The following is an 18,145-nucleotide window of genomic DNA, read 5'->3' on the forward strand; positions in this document are numbered from 1 at the left end:
TTCTTTTTCTTCTCTCACATCCATGTTTTCTTCTTATCTCTTGGTCATATGCTATTCCACAGAAAGCTGTACTTTCTTCATACAGACCCAGACTTAAGAGGAGTAAAGAGGGAGAGTATCTTGCGAACACGAGAGAAGCTTTTTCTTCTGATCATTTAGACAGGCTCTCAGTGTAGACGAGGGTGTTTACACTTGCCTCATCGCACAACAAGTCCTGCCTTTCTGGGCTTTTCGCATGCCTCAAAAATAGAAAAGAAATAAATTCAAGCATTGATATAGATACAAAGATAGATAGATATATATAGATCTATATCTATATTAAGAAATAAATCCAACCATTGATATAGATACAAAGATAGATAGATCTATATAGATCTATATCTATATATCTAAATATGTATATATATGATGAGCTAGGGATTCAGCTACTCCCTTCCTACATAAAATCTTACGACTACCCCATTCGTTCTGTTCGTCTCTCTTTTATCTGTCTATAGTCTATCTATCTTTAATCTACCTATCTATCTTCAATCTATCTATCTATCTATCCATAATCTCTTTATCTCTCTCTCTCTCTTAGTCAGTTTCTATGTTCCCAAATCTGATAGAGGAACAAAGAGTACTTTTAACTTCGTCTTCACCTCTCTGCTTTCTTGATCTGTTTTATGGAGTGTACGTACACCCGGAATTACAACATAGAGACACAGATATAAGAAGAGAGAGAGAGGTGAAGATCGGCTTATGCACTCCAGAGGAAAGAAGAGAAATTTCAGTCGTTTCTCTCCTTCTTATGTCTAGAAGAAGATAAAAAGATATGAGTAAGTTAGTAGGAGGTGCCGTAGAGGAACCGCACAAGAGACCAAACCCCTTGGCATAGCGACTTCCCTCTTCCTCCCTGTCCTTGCTGAAAAATGCCTTGTCTATACATCTAAAGAGAGAGAAAGTAGATCTTTAGACATATGAAGAGGTACATATATATATATATAGATCTATACAGGTATTCTCACATCTAAAATTACAAATGGACGGCGGCTCCTCTCACGACCGTTCCTAGGAGTTATGAAGCCAACGTACCTACCATGCCTTATACGAATCTTCCCTTTCTTTGAATGCAGTCACCTCCTTCTACAAGACCGGCTCCCTCTCTACAGACAGCGAATATGAACCCCTGTGTACCTCCATATATACGGTGTTATGTAGTACATACATAGGCAGCAGATAAAAGACAACCTATGTATACGTAGAAGTCGAACTACTTCTATATTCATAGAAATATATATATATACATATATATATATATGTATATATATATGTCTGCCCTCTCTGTACAAGTGCAGTATAGGCATATCCGTGACGTATAGGAGACCCCAGAGGAGGGCTATCCTTTTTGCTTTGTTGTCTCTGGAGCTTCTTTCTAAGACCCTTCAAGAGTCTGCGGAAAAGAGAAGATAGAGAGACATGAGAACGGTGAGAGTCGTGTGGAGCTGTGCCTGTGGAGAGGTCTCTCTTTCAGGCAGATCTTGTCTATTGTCGAAGAAATGACTATCGATAGGAGCTAACTGAAAGAAGTATCGGCATGGCATGTGCACGCACCTCACTTGCATGCACGCATGCATGCAACGTAGGAAAGTATTGAGGTATTCGGAGAGGAGCAAGTATAGAAAGGAACACTCATCCAAGAAATTAATGCAGTCCATTGCTTGACCTTAAGACATGTGTACAGATGTGGACCTCGGCCGTTTTCTCCTTCTTTGAAAGAAAGAAAGAAGAAAGGGACTTTATCCTCTTCGTTCGTGGCTCTCTTCGTTGTCGAGTCTATCCATTCTGTCTGTCTAGCTACGCCCAGCTACGAGCTCTTTTTCTTTTGAGTTTTCTCCCTTCATTTATTTCCCTTTTCACATCCTTCTTTCAAGAAGCTTTGAAGAGAATAGAAGCAGTCGAGGAAACGAACAGAGAAAGAGAGAGAGCGAGAGACGTCCAGGAGGTTCTCTTTTTCTGTCGAGAAGAAATCGGAGATGCAAAGATCTACAAGAAATTGAAGGTAGAAAGATAACTAAGTTACTTCTTCATGAAAAGCCTGTCTGTAAGATAGACTCTGTGCATCTTTTCTCTTGCCTTCTGTAGCTTCTTCTCTTTTCGTAGACTGCACTCTCTTCACTTGATCGATATGCCCTCTATCTTTTCGTACTTCTGTATCTGTTAGTGATCTCTTGGACTAAGAAAGAGTGAGAAAGAAAGATTGGAGGAGATGAGGAAGTCAGCTTCTGTACGTCTCCCCTGAGACAGAGGTGTACGTACACCTCAGTAATAGAGAATGAGAGAAGACGTCGAGAACTTTGAAGAGTCGACTAGGATCTTTCATTTTCTATCTTAAGAGAAGAAGATCTTTTTCTCTCTTCATCTCTTCTTACTTCAAATATGAGGGTTGCTCTTCTTTCTCTTATCAAAACTCCCTCTCCCCCTTCTTCGTCTGTCTCTCCTCCTTCCTCTCTCATTTCGCCGTCTTCTTCTTTCCTCCCTCCTCGACCTTCTTCTTCACCTTCTTCTCTCATCTCTTCATCCTCTCCCACTGTCTCTCCTCCTTGTTTCTCTTCTTCTTCTCCTTCTCTTCCTCTCTTTTATCTTTCTCTCAAACCTTTCTTTTCTTCTTCTTCTTCTCTTTCTTCTTCTTCTTCACTCCTTGACACCCATGCCGGCAGGGACTTCTCTAGATCTATTTCGAGAGATGTCTTTTCTCCCTCGTTTTCTTCTTCACTTCTTTACAAGTCTCCTCCCTTGAGTCTACAAGTCTCCTTCCCTTCCTTCCATGGAAATCTTCTGAAATATTTTGATAGAAAATTGCCAAGAGAAAGTCTTTTTACTCCACAAAGTTCCTTTCTTCTTCAGACAAGGCGGGGCTTGAAGTTTGTGCATCCGCGGCATTGGATTCTACAGTGGAAAATAAGACCAGGAGATCAGGTAAAGAAAATCTCCCTCTTCTTTCTTTCTTTGATACATTCTCACTTCTCTTCTTCGTCATTCTTTTCTTCTTCTTCTTCTTCTTTCATAGCCTTGTATGTGGGAAAACGTGGAGACTGTGTGAGAGATCTCGTCTTCTTTCTTACTCTTCTCTCTCTGCTCCTTTCTCTCGTTCCTGTCTTGAGTGAAACGTCTCTTTTCCTTCTTTCTTCTTTCTTTCTCTTTCATTCACCTATCTCTCTTCGATCAAACTCTGCTATCCTCTTCCTTCTTCTTCTTCTCTTCCTCCTTCCTCTCCTTTCTTCTTCTTCTTCCTTTTCATCTTCTTTTTCTTTTCTTCTTCTTCTTCCTCTCCTTTCTCTTCGTCATCGTTTTCTCTTCGCTGTTTCTCATCGCCTCTTTGTCTCTTGCGACTTGTCTGTCTCTCTCTCTCTGTGTCTCTCCAAGGTCGTGGTCATTTCAGGAAAGTACAAGGAGACAAGAGGGACAGTCTTGCAAATCGATAAGATGAGGAACGGAGTGGCTGTCTCTGGAGTTAAAGAGGTCAGAAGTTGAAGACAAGAAAGAAGTGCTATAGCTTCTCTTCTCTTTTCCTTCTCCATCTTCTACTCTTCTCTCTCTCACATATATACACTCCTCGTGAATAGAAAAAGTGTCTATATCTAGATATGTCTCTACATGTATAGGTAGGTAGATGCATTCGTCGATGTTGTCGATGTCTGCAGTGTATATACACCCCAACAGAAGGTTGAGAAAGGATCAGAAAAGGGATCTGTTTCTCATCTTTCTCTTTCTTTTCTCGAAGAAGAAGAAGACATGAAAAGACACCTGGAGATCAGCTAGGCCATCATCACCTGTCTTTCTCATCATCCTTTGTAGATACTTCACATCTCTATCACTATACACTTACATCTTGTATTATATAGATAGATGTGTATGTGTGTATAGGTGTAGTTCTTTTTCTCTTCCTTTTCTTAGATATTTCTCTTCGTCTCTTCTTCGCCTTCGTGTGCTTGTCTCTCCTTGTCTTCTTCCTTTCTCCGTTCTTCCCTAAATTCCTTCAAAGTTTCCTTTGCTTTTCTTTCTTCTTCTTCGACATGTCGTTTTTTCCTCTGCTTCTTATTTTTCTTCTTCTTGTTTCCACATTTGCATGCGGTGGAAATGACTTTCTTCCGTCATGTGTGAGGATGTCTCCTCTTCTTCTTTCGGTTTACCAAGAAAAGGAAAATCTTTCAGATAAAGAAAGAGGTTTCTTGTTTGTTTTCCTTTTCTTTTTTCTCCGTAGCAAAAGAAAGTTAAGAATGAGGATGGATCGGTCACGAGGATTCCCGGCTTAATTCACGTCTCCAACGTCATGCTCGTCGACCAAGCCATCGAGTCAGTCTTCATTCAGTACATCAGTAGACACAAAGACATATATATATGTATATATATATATATATGTGCATGTTATATGCATATCCGTATCTATATATAAAGATATGTGTATATCTATGCATAAAGACTTACTCAGTTGCATCTACCGAGGCAACTGAGTAAGTCTTTACGTGCATAGATACATATATATACATATTTTATGGATGTGTCTGTCTTTCTATCCATTTGTATAGATAGATACAGAAGATATATGCGTATCTGAATAGAGGCATATTCTTTGTCTACTTGTGTAAGGTGAACTAGAGACAGAGAGAGGAAGAAAACACCGGAGGAAGACAAGAGAGAGGACTAGAAGTTCTCTAGCTACGGTTTTGCGTCGGAGAGAAAAGTGACTCTTTCTCGAAGATCTCCATTAGCGCAAATGATCTCTCTACGTTCCTTATAGTCTATTGTGTCTTGAAGCGAAGAGACGGACTGTCGCTCAAGGAAAGAGAGAGAGAAAGAAAGAAAGAGACAGAGAGAGAGGATGAAATAAGAGGAAGAAAGACAAGACTGTGAAAAGGAGAAGACAGAGAAGTTAGGAAAGCGGTTGTCTTTGTAAGAAGGGATCGCGAATTTTTCACAGGAAATCGATAGGAAGGAATCTGTCTGGAAGGATGGGTGATCAGGACCTACCTGTAAGCGTGAATGGCTAGCTAGGTCTCAGACATTATCTCCTATGCACATCATGCCTCATGCAGAGCGTGGCTATCTCTTGTCTAGACACAAGTGCTCCATGTATTTCTCATGCCAACTTTTGACCCGTACACCTCGCTAGGTGCGTTGTCTACATCTCTCAGACTGTAGGGCGGATGTACGCCACATGTATGTATGAATATGTCTGTATGAACGTGTATATATGGATAGGAATGTATGAATTTGTATGTATGAATATGTATGTGTATGTGCGTGCTGAACCTTTCAGCATGCCTACGCGTGTGGCATTACGGGTGGATGATAAAGGAAATGTCAGTAAGTTTCTTCTCTCTTCTCCGTCGATTCATTCTTCTAAATATCCAAAGCAATCTTCACTCGCACCTTCCTCACTGTCTCCAGTGCATATCGTGTCTCCGTCTGGCTATATGTACGGACCTATGTATGAGTATGTATTCATGCATGTAGGTAGCTACGAGGTATGTCGCGTATGTTTTCGCTTTGCGTTGTGATGTCTTTCTCAAGTACGCTGAGAAGATGAACTCTGGGAATTCCGCAAACTCATGGACTGTAGAAGGGTGTGTCGACACTTCAGTCCCCAGCTGTACATACACCGCAGTGCCCAGGTGTACTACATTCACCTCAATGTCCAGGTGTACGTACACCCTAGTGATCAGGTGTACAGACGGTCCGACCGTCAGCTGTACATACACTACAGAGCTGAAGTGTACTTACTGCTAAATGCGTTTTAGTATTGTTTTGGCTCAACGGGCGTCACGTGAAGACGAAAATTTGTCGTTTTTCGTCCCTGTGCGATTTCTTGTCTTTTGTCTGGGGCGCGATCCTTTCAGTACGTATATCAAAGAAGAGCGGAATGGTGATACCGTGGCCAGATGGAGAAATGATTAAGTATGGCGACAATCGCAAATCACGTGAATTCTTGAAGAGTAAAGAAGAAAGAGATGAAGAGCTCCGACGAGAACGGAATGACGAACACGAGACTGACGGAGTCAAGGATACACCCCCAGAAATTGCGCTCGAGAGAACCTACGACTATCACCGGGTAATAATACAAACTCATCTACTCCTATCAGGAGGTATACATACGTCTTTGTATGGAGATGGATAAGTGCTCTATCTCTGTGTATAGGATGCTGAAATGTGTGTGATACTCTACTTCTCTTTGGTGCTCCTGAGTCTAGTGGCCCTACGCGTTGCACCCTGAAGAAAGAGCTGGCGGGACCGGGAGTTATGTTGAGGGTGGCTACCTACCTCTCTCGCTGTCTTTGTATCTCTTTCTCTCTATTTGTAGGTGCATGTGTTTTAAGGAGGTGTAGTGTCTGTATTGTCAATAGAACGCAGTAGGTGTTTGTCTTTCAATGAATTCAAGAAAGACGTGTTCGAAACAAGAAACGCATCTGTCTCTTGGAATACAGCGATTTCTTCCTCACGTGTACATACACCCGAATAAGACATCGAACACGTATGCTACACTAGCCTGTCACTCTGCTTGCATTCTACAGTCAACTGGACACACTATCACCATGTAAAAGTAGACACCTTTCTTTTTATTCTCTCTCGCTCTATGATTCTCTATGTCTGTATAGATGTATGGTCCCATCTTTCCAGAGCATGATGCATGCAAAACAGAATATGAAAAGAACGTGTTTTTCTTGTCAATGATGCTGCTGTCTGGACACCCCAGGACGTGGCTACAATGCAAGCACTTCGACAAATGATGACCAAGTACAATCGAGATTTCCGATGAATCCTGCACTTCTCATGAAGGGCCAGATGTCGTTCAAAAGAGATTTTCTATGCTGCCTCACGTCTTTTCTTCTGAAAACAAAGTGGCGAGAATTTCTGTATCAAACCAGGAATGATCCGTTGAAAGCGATACTATCTCGTCATTCCTCGAGGGGAGAATAGTGAAAAGGGAAGAGAGAGATAACTGTTCTCTCTCAAGTGTCACTACAGACAAGAAAAGGCAAGTGTCGGTATTAGAGATACCAGAAAGAAAGAATGAAAGAAGAGATGAAAGAATGAATGAAAGAAAGAGAGACATCTCCTCACTTGGCATAAACATGACTAAGGAACTTGCTTCTGTTTTTCTTAGAATGAAAGACAGACACCATGTATGCGGTTGGGTAGAGTAGATCTAGGAAGAGATGAATATCCACGCACAAAGAGAAGACGTGAGGAACCTGAGCGTGATCTCGGGCTATACGCAAACCTGTTCGCCTGAAAGAAAGACTTGAGAGATTATGAAATAAAGAGAGAAGGAAAGAAACAGAGTGGCCACATAAATGTATACGGAGATAGACGGATTAAAGACAGATAGATAGATAGATCAAAGATACATAGGTAGATAGATAGCTACATAGGTAGATAGATACATACATAGGTAGATAGGTAGATAGCGGTCGGGTGTCTAGGTGTATCTAGTCGTGAGTCCTACCTGTAGATGAGCTGAGAGAGAACTTTGTTAGGGTTCTACCTTCTCCGATATTTTTCCCGTCGTGATCGCTTCTTACATCTATCCCGACGGTGGCTATCCCGACGGTGGGGGGGCGGGACAAACCTTTTCTTTGAGAGACGAGAAGAGGAGAGACTGATCTCTTTCTGTCTGTGGAAACAGACAACGGGCTGTAGAGGGAAGGTCTTATAGATGGAGAGAAAGAGTTGTAAAGAGAAGGCTAGATGAGATGTCGAGAAGGGAAAGAGACCTCTCCCTAACCATCGAGAGGAAGAATTCACTCTTCTACCGTCGTGAAGGATTTTTCTTCTCTTTCTCTCATTCCTTCTGTCTTTCTTACGATTTAGCTTTTTATCTCTGCCTGGTTTTTCGGGGATAGTTCGAATTTTGATCCTTTTCTTTGGTGACAGGAGAGATTCATTTCTTTCAGACTGCCACGCAGTTTCTACTTGACATTGGAGTCTTCTTTCCCGTCGACATTGAAGTATGAATGGATCTCAAAAGTTTCTACGGCTGCACACGGAGAAAGAGTCTACCACCTCTCAGGTGTATGTACACCTCACCATGAAGGCCTCCTTCTGCCCTCTTTGGGGCAACAACAGAGGGCGGAGGATCCTTCTGTGAGAGGACCCCAGCAGTTCTCAAGAGACAAATCCCGAAGACAGTAGTCTCTTCCGTTATCATCATCTGGCATCTTTGTTCACTAATAGCGCGTTAAGAGGACTCCTAAGCAGACAGTAGAATACATGATCATGAGGAGTGTAGCGGTCGAGCTAGACTACGTGCGAAGGTTCCCCTCTAGGGAGGTGGGTAGCCATCTGAGCTCACTTTCTTAGTCACACAGGAAGAAATTCTCCATCACTTCCCCGAGGAGGTGGCAGTCTGCCGAACAGCCGAGGATCATACAGAGCCTGGCCCTAGTAGGTAGTAGAGGTGGTCTAAAGATCGTGGGCTAACTCGGGGCAACACGACGACTTGGGCAGCTCGGAGGTAAGAAAGGAACTCTCCGCAAGGTGGATTCTTTGGTGGTTTCTCTGGAATGCAACGGAGTGATTCATAAAATACACAACGGTCGCTTAACCACCCGCTCGTCGTTGCCAAGGTCTCTCCTATTCGGAGCATCTCTCTCTAGTGAGTAGGCGACTCCCATCAGGGATGAGAATGACGACGAGGCTTCTTCAGTCAGGTCCCTTAGAAACGCCGTTCGTTCCTGGAGATATGTCCATAGAGAAAGACAAAATGAGCTACGGATGGCTCTGTGCCTGTCTTAATAGAAGGGAAGAAAGCAGATAGACCTTGCTTCAATTTGGAGAAGTAAAACTAGGTTTCTATCTCTCTCTTTCTTTTCCGTTTCCCGGCTTAGCACAGAAGAGAAACATGGAAACCGATTCTCTATAGGTTCTGTGCTTAGAATATTCATTGGTTCGAATGAATACTAGGGTGCCCGCCAGCAGAGACGCCGTGGTGATGCAAACCTATTTCTTGGCTTTAGCGACCAAGACCTCCTCAACTTCTGTGTCTTTTTCTTGCGCAAGTTGTTTTCACAGGAGAGATAGGGGACTGTCTTTACTTTCGTCTTCCAGTGAAGAGGACATTTGCGGTAGAAGAAAAGACTTGCGCGGTTCATCTGGAGAACAGTTGCTGCAGTTAAGGACCTCCTGCAGTCAGGAAAGGGAAAGAGAAATCGAACTCAGAAGCAAAGCGGAATGTTGCATTACACTAATTATTCGTGTTGGTAGATGTGTATCTGTGGATTTGATATCAACGGGATGCTGGTCGCTTGTCTCTACTACTGTTAAAACATGCCGACAGTACGAATGTCAACGGGATTAAAAAATTCCAGTAGACTTCACGAGCCAGCGTGTTTCCCGCGTTTTAATCGATAGTACCTAGGAACTTTTCTCTCAGGTCCAAGAAGAACAGTTTCCTGCTGAGAGAAAACTAGGTGGAACCAAGGTCAAGAAAGATTAAGGCCTCCCATTAACTTTTCCCCCAAGAGGGCGGCTACCCGTTCGAGATTGTGTTGCCTTAGGTCTAAGCCCAGGCTACCGAAATTTCTGTGAGTATAAAATAACAAAAGATGCTGCTAACTCCTCTGCTGAACGTAAGACACACTTCTCTGCGACTTCGTCTAGATTCATCGAGGAAATCACAATGGCCGTGACTAGCTAGCTGGGTCGCAAAGTGACGAAGAGGAAAGAAAACGATTCCCTATTTTCGTTCTCTCTTGGACATTTTCCTGTTGGCATTCCCCGGAAAGCTCCATCCGGCGCAAAGATTCTTCCACAATGGTAGGCTTAAGGAATCGAACAAGAGAAACCTCTTCCGCTTGTTAGGAAAGGCAGACAGCTCCCGTACTCGAGAGCGCTAATTAGTCTGCTATTTACGCCGTTAGGGGCTGCCAGTGGCTGTGGTGATGTTTCTCTGTCCCTGGTCTTGGTGAAGGAAAGAGGTTGTCGCTAGGGACACAGACCGACCCACGATGAACTGGAGGAGGCCGGACGGGTAGAGAAATCGCTGGACGGGGGATGTCGTATGATGTGATCGATCATAGTGGTGTGACAGGCCCAGTGCACATCGATCGAGCTTGGATGAGGAGGAGCTGACCTACAGGTCGAACCAACAATGGCTTGCAGTTGCTTTCCTATGGATGCTCCTTTTCAATGTGCTTTTTCTCCATTCTTATCCCAATTTCTATTGGGTAACGGACTTGAGATATCCTCTCATCGCCTTCCTGTCTTTTCAGCTTCCATAGTCGGAAGAAACCGGTGAGAATTTTGACTAGAAACCGCGATTTCTATGACACACCCGTCGGAGAACGTCATCATAGAAAGTGGCTAGCTACCTAAATCGGCCGTAGTCGTGGCGGTGGCCGTGGCGGCCGGTCAGTGCTGCAGCAGTTGGTGGAGGACGGACATCGTGTGACGGCAAAGCATAGCGAGTCATCCATCTAGCCAGCCAGTCAGTCAGCTAAATGACAAGATGATAGGAAAGAAAGGTCTTGAGGGGGCGTAGTGTAGAACGCGAGTTATGGCTGGCGTCCTAGCCGGTTTCTGCTTGCCTTCATCGACTAGTACAACTATTATGTCGTTTTTTTGTGTTTTGTGAAGGAAGGAAAGTCCTTTCTTTTCTTTTCTTTGTTGAAACAGAGGCAACTTTGTTTCTTCTTTTCCCATCTATCCTTTTGTTTCTGTTTGGCGGTGTTGTTTTCTTGCATTCCGTAAGAAGAAGGAGGCTTCCCTCGTCGTCGTCGTCGTCGCGCTTTTCTTTCTCAAGAAGATGGCGGACGCGGCCCCAGCTGCAGGAGCGACACAAGCACAACAGCAAGAAGGGGGAGAGGGTGCCTTACCAGCCTCTTCTCCATCTTTCATGAGTTCGCCAAATCCAGCACAGAGAATTCTCGGTGAAGTGACGCAGCCTTCTGAACAGGCTGAAATTGTTGTCCAGCCTATTCCTGGTGTGGCAACGACTGTCGAGCGGACTGAGCTTGTTGAAGGGGCTTTTCCTTCTGAAGTTCCTTATCCCTATCCTCCTGTGTCAACCCAATTACCTGTCCCAGAAGAAGATGGAAGAGAAGTTGTTGAAGAGGAAGAGGCCGTCCAACAGGAATACTATTATCAACCGGATGAAATTGCCGGGGGCGCCGCTCCGTTAGCTCGTCCACCGCCCCAGGTGATGACAGCGTTAGGCCCTATGCCTTTACCACCGGAGATTCGCCGTAAGATTCCGGAGAAGTTTGTTGCGAAGCCAATTGTTGAAGAACGTGAAATTTATGTCGCGAAGAAAGAAGTTCAAGAGCGTACCATTGAGGTGCCCCATGTCCATTATGAACATAAGTTCGCGGAGGTGGCCCGCAACTTGAAGATCAAGAAGCTTGTTCCAAGAGTCAAGGAAGTTGTTAAAGAGATTCCCCGGGAAGTTTACAAGCCGGTGATTGAAGAGAAAGTGATTGAAGTGCCACAAGGCGTGAAATATGTTGAAGTGCCGGTTGAAGTGCCATGCAGTTACCCCCCCAAGATCATTCCCAAACCGAAGATTCAAGTTGTGGAGAGAGTTGTGGAGACCATCAAGCCGGTCGTGAAGGAGAAGATCATTGAAGTTCCCCAGACAGTTGTGAAGCAGATTCCTAAGATTAAAACGGTGGAGGTTCCTTATTATGTTCCACGATATGTTGAGAAGATCATTGAAGTGCCGTATCAACCTCCTGATGCCGGGACTCTCCCACCTATCATGGTAGGAGGTCTACCTTCCCGAGTTGCCGCGACGATGCCTACACCCTTCCAAACAGGTCCGATCCCTGCGTCAGCCTTGAATGAAATTAATCTTCCTTATGAAGCTCGCATTGATATCACCGTGTCTCAAACCCCACCTCCCCCAGGGCAACAATTTGGAGGAGGTCTTCACGCCACGGCATCGAGTGTCAGTACCGACGGCAAGACAACGAGAATGGCACCCGGGGGCTTAACTTCTCAGCCTGGTGGAGAAAAAGCAACGATCTTAGTCAATCCTGATCGACAAACACCGGCGATTGATCTTCCTGAAGGATTTCAATGGGGCCCTCCACCCCATCTAGGTGTCTCGTCATCACTCCCGACACCTCCTCCACCGGCATCATCGCCATTCCTTCCGCCCTCTTCTTCCCAACTCCCTTCGTCCATGTCTATGATGATAAATCAATCTTTCTCCTCGGCTTCTCCTTCAACACCTTTCGGTGGAAGTTCCTTACCAGGCTTCCCAGCTCAACCAGGACAAGGCATGGTCGCGGATGGACCTAATAGCTTCAACATGCCCCCTATGATGATCACATGCCCTCCCGAGGTGGGGAAAGTCCAATTTGCTGGCTATTTAACCGATCCAGATATTCTCACACGTCGGGGTGTTATGCCGTATCAAGGATTCAAGTCCAAAGGCAACTTCCAGATGCTCTTCCCACCTCTCTCACCTCAACCAGGAGTCCCGATGAACCCCCCAGGGACACCTGATGTAAGGACAATCGATGCGACAACATCGATGATGGTCAAACAGGAGAGGCATGGAATGATCGAGCATCTTGAGAAACAGGTCGAAGAAGAATTTAGAAAGAAACAAGAGCAACAAGCCTCGGGACTCTTCACGGCCTGCTGCGCCTCCGGACCCTCGGAACAGCAGAGAGAAATTCTCTACGAGCAATAAATCGGTGGAGACCCAAGAGAGAAGAGATACACACATCGACAGTCCGAGTTGAGTGTTCTGGAGAATGGGGATGAAACATTTCAATAAGATCGATGTGGATCATCTGTAGATCTCTCTGTCTGTACATAGGTGTCTCTCGTGGTAGAAATGGGGGAACATAGAGGGAGAAAAGCCTAGATAGATAGATAGTAGATTCATTCCATAGGATGGTCTTTCATTGTGAGGGATAGAGGAAGATAGATGTTTGTGCTTTGCTTGGTGAATCCCAGTCTTTCTGTCTTTGTGTTTCTCTTCTTCTTTTCGAAGAGAATAGAAGACAAGCGAGGATAAGGTGTACACCCCATGATGGTCATCTTGCTATTGTGTTGTCTGTTGTATTAAGAAGAAGAGGAGGAGGAGAAATGCTTGTATTCCAATCTATCGTTCACATCGCCTTTGTTTTTTAGTTTACTGTGTCACAAGAAAGGAAATAGAAAGAAAAGAACATGATGAATGAAGAAGAGGAGGAACGGCCGTCGAGAAGAAGGAGAATGTGAAGATGGCTGGATTCCTTCCTTCTCTCCCCTGTCTGTTTTTTTCTTCTCTTTTCCTTTTTGTTTTATCGTCCTTTTGGTCTGTGATGAGATTCTATAGTTGTGTACAAACAAACCTCTTTCGATGAAGAATTTCATCCTCATCTCTATCTAGAATGTCTCTGGTGTATGTACATACACCTGAAAAAGGTTCGGTGTACATACACCTGACAGGTGTATGTACACCAGCCGTGACCATCATCAGAACATCAGAGTGCTGAAGAAAAAAAAAAAACGTGAGACCGTCTAGCAAATCAACTGTACATACTCCCACACTCTCTCTTCTCAGGAAAGTCTTCTTTACGAGCATTCTTCTTAGCGGAGTTACCTGGCGGCAAAGATCTCCTACTAGTATTAGAAAGAAACAAACCCGTCCAGCGCACAGTCATGAAAGGCCTGCTGATCGACACTCTAAGCAGATGACAGTCTTTACTGTTGTATCATTCAGGTTGCTTTTCCGGTGTACGTACACTAGTCATCACGCTATACCGCCATGAGGACAGATGATGATTCTTCTTTGTTTGATCAGAGAGAGGAGAAGCTACAGGGTGTACTCTTCTCCTCGCCCAACGAGAAACTGAACGAAGAGAAGAAAGATATTTGGACATTCGCTAGAGAATCTCGCACCAGAGAAGGAACAACCCTAGATCTATCCCTATGTCTATCTATCATCTTACTGGGACTATTTTCCTGTGTAGCTCTCTATCTAGGTGATTTTTCTCTTCCATTCATACCTTAGCTCATGAAGAGTAAATAATAGTCTTTGCTTAGCTAACGAGGGGCATTTCGTACGACTTCTGGGAGGGAGAGAAAGAGATGTTTCTTTCTATTTGAGGACATACGAAGAATCCATCATTCCCTTCTTATCCAGTCTTTTGCTTTCTTTTGTTCCTCTTCTCTTCCTTTGTTTTCGATCATTCTTTATCTATCAGACCATATGCTTTCCAAGAGACAAGAAAGATAGCTAGACAGCTCTCCAGTTTGGTTGGTCAGCCGAGAGAGAGATGATAGAGGGAGGGAGACACGATAACGAGAATGAAGCGAGGGAAGGAAAAGAAGAAATTCTTTACGATGGAGAAGAGAAGAAGAAGAAGAAAGAGCTTGGGAATCATGGCTTTAGTGTGATGGTAGAAAGGAAAGAAAGCGATAGGATAAAAAGACTTCTCGTAATTGTCAGGAAAAGAAAGAGTGGAGATGACGGAGAGATTGAATGCTATATATATATCTAGCAGCTTGCTGATTAGCTTGATTATGGAAAGAATCCTAGGTGTACATACACTCCAAAAGGCTCTTCTGATTCTCTGTGTGAATCTTACTAGGGCCTTGCCCTCATCAAGCACACTTCTCTCTTAACCTTTTAAACAGAAGAGAAAGAGTAAGGAACACTTCTCTCCACACATATCTTATCATAGCGACAGCATCATTCCCGAAGAGAAGACTTTAGGTACTTGCCGTTATATGGCTGTATGTATTACTACATCTCTACTTGAAGAAAGCAAGCTGATCTTTACACATATATGTCTACTGCAATCTTGTATGTAAGCATAGACGCCTCTTTCGATTCACAAGGGTTGATCTATATCGTGCGGTCATCTAGGTGTGCTTTGAATGAGTGTATTACCGATGAGTTCGATCATCCTCCATCCCCGCAAAAGCTGTTTCTTTTCTGCCGCTGAAAATCTGGAAAGAGAAGAAATACACCTGACCAGACATACACGTTAAAGTCTTGATTAGAAAGGTAGATCTTCAGGACAACTTTACGACCTCTCTTTTTCTCTCTGTCTCTTACATTCCTGCTGATCGATTTGCACACTTCCCAGGTGTATGTACACTGTTCTACTAGGGATGGGTTTCTTTCAGCACCCTCCTCTAGCAGCTCCAAGACCACCACATGCGCATGTAGAAAAGAAAAAGAAGAATCTTTCATGGATCTTGTTTGTATTCTCTCTCTCTCTCTCTAACTCTTCTCAAAGAAGGAGAGAGAGAGAGACACATCAAGACTTTAGATGGAGCCTTCGTGCTTTCACGATCTAACCCTCCGTCTTTTCTTTCTCATTCGCCGGTCCCGATGTAGACAAGATAAAGCAGACAACACACTTCTTCCATTCAGAATCGATCGCGTTCTTTTCTAGACCGTCTTCTCATCCCCAAGTGATAGATTGCTCGATTCACTTCCTTTCTCTTCTTCACAGAATGAATGCTCAAAATGAGAAAGAAGATCGCGTGAGAAAGAAGGAGAGAGAGAGAGAGATTGACTCTATTAGGGGCCCTCGTTGAGATTTCTCTTCTGTCTGAGGATGAGGTAGATGCGTCATTCTTCCTTTCTTCTCCCTTTCTTCTTCTTCTTTTCATTTAGTATAGTGGATTATCTTTTCTTTCTCGTGGAATTTCTTCTTCGGCTAGCACACCAGAGAAGAGAAAGATCTTCACTTCTTCACACAGCTTTTTGGGCGGGCTGTCTTTCACCTTCTCTCCTCTCATTGGACAGGCGATGATCTTCTCTCTCTTAATTTCTTCTCTTTTCTCCTCCTTCTCTTTCTTTCTTTTTATTTCCTCTCCTTTGTCTCTATCCCTTCTCTTTATTTCTCACAGCTAGATTCTGGACGATCGCTGTTTCACTCTTCTTCCCTCGCGGCCGCAGACTAATCAATTGATTTATTTCTTTCTCTTTTTCTCTTTCTTTTTCTTTTCCTTTCTGAGATCTTCCTCTTCTTCTTCCCCTCCTTTTCCTTGTTCTCTCCGTTTCTTTGTCACGAATCTGCTTTTTTCTCTGTACATACACCCGCATACTATCTCTCCATGTGAAGCAAAGCGTTTTCTTCTTTCTTCTTCTTCTCCTTCTTCTTCTTCTTCCTCTTCTTCTTCTCCTTCTTCTTCTTCTTCTCTATCACACAAGGGACTGTCTTTCTGCTGTCATCTTTTGCTTCTTCCTGTGGCTTTTCTTTCTCTGAGGAGAGATGAAGAATCCTATCTTCTCTCTTCATGCAAGGGATGGAGGAGGGGATAAGAAAGCGAGGCCTGGGCCTTCCAAAAGAATTAACGAAAGTGAAAATGAAGAAGAAAAACGTAAACAGATTACACCCGACCTTTCGACAACAGAAGAAAGAAGAAGAGGAACAAGAGGAGGAGGAGAAGAAGAGAAAGGAGGAGGAAAGGATTTTCCTTTCGGATTCTCCTTTGAACCCTATGAGGTAAACCTTCTTCTTCTTCCTCTCCCTCTTCTTTTTTCTCTTCTTTTTCTTCTTCCTTTAGAGTCTCCTTTCAGCCCTTTATAGTTCGTTATGTATGCATACATGTGGAGACGAGAAAGACAGGAGAGATAGGAGAAGTCTATTCTATGTCTAGATCGAAACCTTTGTATTCTTCGCTTGTATAGAGAGAATAGCCATCGTTTTTCTCCATTCTGAGAGAAGTCGAGGTGTTTAGAGATAAAGTCTTATTCTATCGGAATTCTCGGAAGTGGATGAGAAGAAAATAAACCAATGAATCGAATCTAAACAGGCAGGTCTTTACAGTCTCTTCGGATCACGAAAGGGTTTCTAGCTCTTCTCTACGTTTTGCTTGAAACATATACGTCTACATAGATTCTATTCTGTCTACGCACTTATACACAGATAAACTTTCTATCAGTCTATCTATACATAGGTACATATCGGATCGCGTCTATCTGTCTTTCTATCCCTACGTCTGTCTCTCTCCACGAATCTTCTCTATTCCTCTACATGTTTTGAAGTAGAAGTGTATGTTTCATCTCTTGTCTGTGTATTCATATCTCTTTACATACATGTATGGACCTTCACATCCAATCTCTCTATCTCTCTTTCTGTCTTTAGACACTTTAAAAAGTCTCTTTTCATCTGCCTAAAATAGATTCTTCTGTAGTGTATGTACAGCGGCCACGCACCCTTTAATTTTCCCTCTCTGCGCTGCGCCACTCTAACCTTCTTAAATGCTGTCTGTCTATCCACCTATCTATAGATGGAGAGATAGATGGATAGATAGATGTCTAGCTATGTATGTATATAAATGTAGAGACAATAGAGACACAAGGAATGAATCTATCTATGTATACAGGTATATATGTATATATATATATATAGAGAGAGAGTTCATATCTTACTTGGTCTCGAGGAGCAGAGGTTTCTTCCCACCTCTGACTGCGTGTGTGTATGGATATATGTACCATATGTATGAATATGTGTATGTATATAGATGGATATGTATGTGTATGTATATGTATGTATTTATTCCAAAATGTATATGCATTTGTATCGCCGATCTTGCGAGACTTTCTCTTCTATCGCCTCCTTCGTTTTTTCTCTCTATGTAATGTTTGCTTGTCTGTATCTTCTCTTGTGTATAAAGAAAGGTCTATTCTATTCTTCCATTGAGACATACATGCAATGGATAGTGATAGTCGTACTAGCGCGGGGGTTCCTGTGGCTATCGCATGCAGATCCCTCTCTTCTCTTCTCTTTTATGCTGTCTTCTTCGTGACCTCACACGGAAAAGAAAGATAGATACATAGAAAGATAGATAGACTAAAGATAGATAGAGAGGTAGATTGAAGGTAGGTACATAGATAGATCCTAGAAAGATCACATAGATAGAGAAGACATAGATAGATAGATTGATAAAGATAGATGGATAGATAGTCAGATCAAGTCTTTCGTTTCTTCACTCGACTTCTTCCTCAACTCCTTCTTTCTTTCTGTTTAGGTTCAGAAGTCTTTTATGGATCATGTGCATGCATTTTTAGAGGAGCCTTCAAAGAGGAGTCGACTTCTTCTCGCTGAATTGCCTACGGGGACAGGAAAGACTCTGGCGATTCTCTCTGCTACTCTCTCTTCGTAGGTGTTCATAGACAAACATTCCAGTCAACTCTATCTATCTATCT

The 18,145-nt window shown here is 43.3% G+C and overlaps 3 protein-coding genes across 3 annotated transcripts; all 3 read left to right on the forward strand.

The window, feature by feature from the left end:
* The first annotated feature begins 1,712 nt into the window (after nucleotides 1–1,712).
* On the forward strand, nucleotides 1,713–7,912 carry CSUI_009008 (ribosomal protein l24). Its single transcript, XM_068069127.1, has 6 exons — nucleotides 1,713–2,958; nucleotides 3,406–3,501; nucleotides 4,244–4,335; nucleotides 5,300–5,346; nucleotides 5,880–6,157; nucleotides 6,734–7,912. The coding sequence occupies exons 1-5, from the start codon at nucleotides 2,419–2,421 to the stop codon at nucleotides 6,155–6,157; spliced, it is 1,053 nt and encodes a 350-aa protein (XP_067918895.1). The 5' UTR covers nucleotides 1,713–2,418; the 3' UTR covers nucleotides 6,734–7,912.
* Nucleotides 7,913–10,476: 2,564 nt separating this feature from the next.
* Nucleotides 10,477–13,363, forward strand: CSUI_009009 (inner membrane complex protein). Its single transcript, XM_068069128.1, has one exon. The coding sequence runs from the start codon at nucleotides 10,784–10,786 to the stop codon at nucleotides 12,674–12,676; it is 1,893 nt and encodes a 630-aa protein (XP_067918896.1). The 5' UTR covers nucleotides 10,477–10,783; the 3' UTR covers nucleotides 12,677–13,363.
* Nucleotides 13,364–15,255: 1,892 nt separating this feature from the next.
* CSUI_009010 (putative helicase) lies at nucleotides 15,256–18,102 on the forward strand (the record flags this gene model as incomplete). The annotated part of the gene is made up of 2 exons (XM_068069129.1): nucleotides 15,256–16,439; nucleotides 17,968–18,102. The coding sequence occupies exons 1-2, from the start codon at nucleotides 16,206–16,208 to the stop codon at nucleotides 18,100–18,102; spliced, it is 369 nt and encodes a 122-aa protein (XP_067918897.1). The 5' UTR covers nucleotides 15,256–16,205.
* Nucleotides 18,103–18,145: the final 43 nt, after the last annotated feature.

This window comes from Cystoisospora suis (genome assembly GCF_002600585.1).
Source record: "Cystoisospora suis strain Wien I chromosome Unknown contig_5223, whole genome shotgun sequence".
Lineage (NCBI taxonomy): Eukaryota > Apicomplexa > Conoidasida > Eucoccidiorida > Sarcocystidae > Cystoisospora > Cystoisospora suis.

Bases quoted from the DNA above. Each gene is read 5' to 3' on its own strand.
- CSUI_009008 (XM_068069127.1), top strand. From the start codon at position 2,419: ATGAGGGTTGCTCTTCTTTCTCTTATCAAAACTCCCTCTCCCCCTTCT. The intron at 2,959-3,405 runs GTAAAGAAAATC...TGTCTCTCCAAG, and splicing joins AAATAAGACCAGGAGATCAG to GTCGTGGTCATTTCAGGAAA. The intron at 3,502-4,243 runs GTCAGAAGTTGA...TTTTCTCCGTAG, and splicing joins CTGTCTCTGGAGTTAAAGAG to CAAAAGAAAGTTAAGAATGA.
- CSUI_009009 (XM_068069128.1), top strand. From the start codon at position 10,784: ATGGCGGACGCGGCCCCAGCTGCAGGAGCGACACAAGCACAACAGCAA.